Source organism: Phaethon aethereus, assembly GCF_964289735.1.
Source record: "Phaethon aethereus genome assembly, chromosome: 11".
Lineage (NCBI taxonomy): Eukaryota > Metazoa > Chordata > Aves > Phaethontiformes > Phaethontidae > Phaethon > Phaethon aethereus.
In genome coordinates, this window is record NC_138587.1 from 2,276,486 (window position 1) to 2,281,322 (window position 4,837).

At 55.5% G+C, this 4,837-nt stretch overlaps 1 protein-coding gene across 1 annotated transcript; it reads right to left on the reverse strand.

The window, feature by feature from the left end:
* Window positions 1-544: 544 nt before the first annotated feature.
* On the reverse strand, window positions 545-4,298 carry BHLHE40 (basic helix-loop-helix family member e40; the record flags this gene model as incomplete). The annotated part of the gene is made up of 5 exons (XM_082004520.1): window positions 545-2,118; window positions 3,174-3,297; window positions 3,825-3,932; window positions 4,052-4,121; window positions 4,219-4,298. 5 exons carry the CDS (start codon window positions 4,296-4,298, stop codon window positions 1,259-1,261), a joined length of 1,242 nt encoding a protein of 413 aa, XP_081860646.1. The 3' UTR covers window positions 545-1,258.
* Between the last annotated feature and the right edge of the window lie 539 nt (window positions 4,299-4,837).

Consider the following 4,837-nt stretch of genomic DNA (forward strand, 5'->3'; position numbering starts at 1 on the left):
ACACAAGTTCTCAAAACCAGTACGGAAAAAAAAAAAAACCACCAAGAGCACTGCATTTTGCAGTGATGTTTGGGGGTTTTTTTAATTTAAAAAAAGCCAAATTGGACATGATGTTTCTCTGTGGAGAAAGACCCTTGCAGCTTAACGGGACGAGCGTCCACACCCTAGCCCTCTTTAATACAGCAATGTGGGCCAGGGTTTGCCAAGGAGACGAAGGAATTTAGGTGCGCAAACCCCACCGGGATTAGACTCCTTTGAAAATCCCAGCCTTTCGTTTTTCAAAGGCACTGACAGGGGCACATTCAGTGGGCATCGCGCTGCCGACTTCGGCTGAACTGCTCCCTCTTGCATGACGCCCTCAACCAGCCCCGCGTCGGGAAGCGGCTGCTCACCGGCTGGGCCCCCGCTGACGGGACTCGTAAAAACATTTTGATTTCCGAGAGACTAGACCCGGCAAAACTGTACAGCAGCAGCGAGAGAGAGGCTTGGAGTCAGGTGCAACAAGCAAAGTGATCCTTGGGGTATTTTCTCCCCTACCCGGCCCAAACTAGCAGCTCAAGTTACAGGAAGGGGCGCGTGTTAATTTATTAGATGTACGCCATGTAAAGCTTCCAAGCAGCATCTACGTTTTATTTTCTTAAAAAATATATATATGTATCAGCAAAGGTGTGGGGAGAAACCCATCTTAAGTCCACCTGACTGTGCATGACCATGCAGTGACCGCTACTCTGCCCCTCCTACGCTTTCGGTGGCATTGCCACCACCGCCGCGCCGCGCTCCGGGCGGCCGCGCCTGTCACTCAGACACTGGCGGCTGATGGGGCACCCAATCGGTTCAGCTCAAACCACTGGCAGTGGGGCCGCCGCCTTAAAAACCCTTATGAGAAGTACCATATTGTTATATTCACAGACCCTAAAACCAAGTCTGCCTAATGGAATTTTTTCACAGCTTTGCAATAGTCGCAGCTGACCAAGTCAACTGTTGTTCTGTAGATGCGGAGAGGGAAGAAGGTAAGGGCTAAAGCACAAAACCCTCCTTTTTTTTTTTTTTTCTTTTGGAAGTAGTTCTGAATCGCTAACCTGGGTGCATCCTTCATCCTTCTCCAAGCTACCTGACAAGTCACAGAAAAGGGGATTTAGCTTCCTACGTGCAGTGAACCTTATCCCCACACCTCAGTCCAGCCAATATATAAACGTGAAACAGTCTCAAACTAAGAAAAAAAACAAAAAGAAAAAAAAAGAAAAAAGTCACACTGTGCTTAGTCTTTGGTTTCCAAGTTCAAAGGAGGAATCTGCTTCAAAGCTTGAAGCAGAGCCGAAGAGTCGATAGGGGAATGGGCTGGTACGGGAGAAGGGAGTCTCTGGGGCATCAGCAGAGGCGGGGAGATTTTATCGGGGTTCATGAACCCTGTAAGTGCTGCGGCAGAGGCTGGGAGGCTGGGGTACAAGACAGGTACGGACGCTGGGTACCAGCACTTCTCCAGCATGGGCAGATACGCTGTTGCGGATGGTGGGATCAAATAGAAAGGCAGGCACAAGGGCGGCTGGTGAGCGTGGGGGCCCAGGAAGCTGCTGGAAGAGCCCATCATGTCGCTGCCAAAAGGGCCCTCGTCCTCCGGCGACTCCAGCCTGCTCCTTTTGGCCGGCGGGTCCTCAGTCTCTTGTTTAATAGAGCTTATTCTCTCCTGGACAGCATACTTGAGTTCGGTATCCTTTTTGAAATACTGCTGTTCGGATTTGGAGTCACTTTTCTCCAGCTCTCCCCCATACCCGCTGTCCGTGTCTGTGTCGCTGCCGCTCTGCTCCCCGCTGGAGTGAGCAAATGTCCTCTGGATCACAGGCACGCAGTTTTTCCCATGTCCCTCCACCACTTTGGTCAAGGAGACAGGCTTCTCTTTCAAGTCCACCATTTTAGGAGGGATGTCTCCAGCCTTGCGGCCGGCTCCGCCCTGGAGCACCTCGGAGGCCATTCGGTGCAGATGGCTGACCAGCTGGGACGACTTCAGGTCCTTACTGTTCTCGTGCTTTGCCAGGTATTGCAGCATTTCCTTGGCACACATCTGGAAACCGGATCGAAACATTTCCTGGCTGGAATCAAGGTTTCTTGATGACAGGTCACCTGAGGAAACATTAACAGAAAGAAATTAAAAATTAACAACATGCTAAATAGTTCCATTACCATCTTGGAGGCGGACTGGGGGCGATACTAAACTTTGGTTACAGCACAGCTAGGGAGATGAACGTGATGGTCAACCTGAACTCTGCGTACAGTCCCCTGACTTCTGCACAAGCACGCATTTTTATCTGAACATCTGCCTGTCCACTTTCACATAGTAACTCTGAAGTTATTTTTTAGTTCTGTAGTGACTGTATATGCCACCTTCACCAGGTGCTGAAGTACAGAGCAGAGGAGTGACTCAAGCTGGTGCCTTCTCCGGGAAACACCCTGGGGGGAAGGCAGAGCGCACCTCGCCCTTCACCTCCAGGCAGAGAGCTCCTGGAGCACGACTACCCGCCGGCAGCGGCTCCACTCCACCAACCTCGGGCACTTTTGCTTCAGCTTGTTGAAGCTCTATTGCACTCCCTGTGGCTGTCAGAGCGGTGGAAGGCTCTTCAGAAAAACTGAGTTTTACTTTATCAGATTCACATGAGTGCCACATGTGAAAAGAGAAGGAGGAAGTGCATCTAAAGCATGGTAAGTTGATAGACCAGGTCCCCTCTTTTTGCCTGCAGAACACAGGCTAGCTCATTTATAGAGACCTAAAAAAGGTGTGTACAAAAAGCAGATTTATATATCGTTTCAGAAAAAAAACCCCAAAAAACAGCAAACAAACAAAAATGGGTTTGATCCAAAGCTCATGAACACGAATGGGAAGATTCAAATGGCTTTGAAAAGAACCTCACCGCAAACCTGGGCTTTAAATAAAACTACTTAAAATCCAATTTAATTTCAAAACAACTCCGCAGGGTACTCTACATTGCCTGTGTTGAGAAACGCATCTTTTTTTTGCGAAAGCTTATAAGCAAAGCAAGAGAAAATCATGGTGATTAAAGGCAGGGACTCCTGCCTCCTCCCTTCTCAGGAACGAAGTGTCACAACTGCATTTCAAAGACTCCGAGAGAAAGTCCATCAAGCACGCGCAGGTTCTCACACGATACGATTTGAATACTCACCCGCTTGTAAACCATTCTGCAAAGCAATTATTTTCTGCTGCTGCTGCTCAATGAGATTGGTTAGGGCTTTCACATGCTTCAAGGTGAGCTCGAGAACCACTGCCTTTTCCAAGTGCCCTAGAGTCTGAAAGCAAAGGGACAGGTTGGCGTCTGCCATGGAGTCGGCCACGCAGGCAGGAGCCTCACGGGGCTGCCAAGGCTTTCCGAGTAACAGATGAAGGACCGTCGGAGTTTGGAGAAAAGGCTTGAAGGCAGTGCCTTGATCCTGCGTGCTACGGGGCTATGAACAACAACATTCCACGAAAATACGTTAAAAAGCAAGTTCCAGAAAAGGCTATCACGGAACCCTGTGGGTATTTTCGGACCAGCCGCAGAGCTCCAAAAGAAGTATTTTATTTTTCCGCTCTGCTGCCATCGTGGCCTCAGCAGAGGGGAAACCCGGCGGGCAGCGGGGGGCGAGGGGCCGAGCCCCGCGGCCATTCCCGGGCGAGTTCGGGATGCGCGTTTGCAGCCCGCCTCGGGCGTGCGGCCCCGACGGGGCAAGCCAGGGGTGGGGGGAACCAAGAAAAAGGAGAAAAAAGCCAAAAACCAAACCCCAACCCAACCAAGCAAAGCCCGAGCCCGGCGCCGGGTCTGCCCGCCGGCACCCACCGTCAGCTTGAGGTGCTCCGGCAGCAGGTCCTTCAGCTGGGCGATGCACTCGTTGATCCTGTCGCGCCTCTTCTTCTCGATCAGCCTGTGGGGCAGCTTGTAGGTCTCCTGCAAAAGCGGCGGGAGCGGGTCAGCGCTCGCCGCTGCCCGCCGCCCTCCCCGGGACGGCGGCTGGGCGCCTGCGGCCGCGCTCCCCGGCCCCACGCGCGGAGCAGCCCCCCGCTCACCTTGTTGTCCTCGCTCCTCTTTAACCCCCTCCTGGGCTTGTAAACTTGGTACATGTGGGCGAAGTCTAGCCTGCACGGGCGAAAGGAAAGCAGCGAGATTACCCCCGTCCCCGGGGGCCGCGGCGGGGCCGCTCCTCCCCCCGAGCCCGCCGCCCGCCGCCGCTTACCCCGGCACGTCGCCGCTCTCCAGGGCGGGCAGCTTGCCCAGGCAGCCGGGCGGGGGCTGCGCGCTGGGGAGCCGCTCCATGGCGGCGGGGTGCGGAGCGCTGGGGCGCGGGGCGGGCGCCGCTCAGGGCGGGCTGCTCATGCCGCGTCCGCGCCGGGCTGAGGAGCGGCGGGCGGCGGCGGGCCGGGTTAAATGCGGGCGAGTGGGTGGACGGGAGCGACGTGCGCGGCCCTGTGACTGCCGGCGCGGCGGGCGGGCGGGCGGCCCCCCCCCGTGTCACATGAGCCTCACGTGCCGGCGGCGCCGCCGCGCGACGTGCCGGGGGGAGGCGGGGCCGGGCCGCGGGGCCCTGCGCGTGTGTGCGCGCGTGTGTCTGTGTCGGGAGGGGGGGCGGGGCGCATCTGTGTGTGTGCGCGTGTGTCTGTCGGGGGGTGGGGGGTGCGCGCGTGTGTGTGCGCGCGCGTGTATGTGTGCGCTTGTGTAAGTGTGCGCGTGCCTGTGTATGGGTCTGTGCGCGCGCGTGTGCGTGTGTGTGTGTGCGCGCGCGTGTGTGTGTGTGTCTGTGTATGGGTGTGCGTGTCCGTACGTGTGTCCGTGTGTCCGTGTCCGTGTGTCTGTAC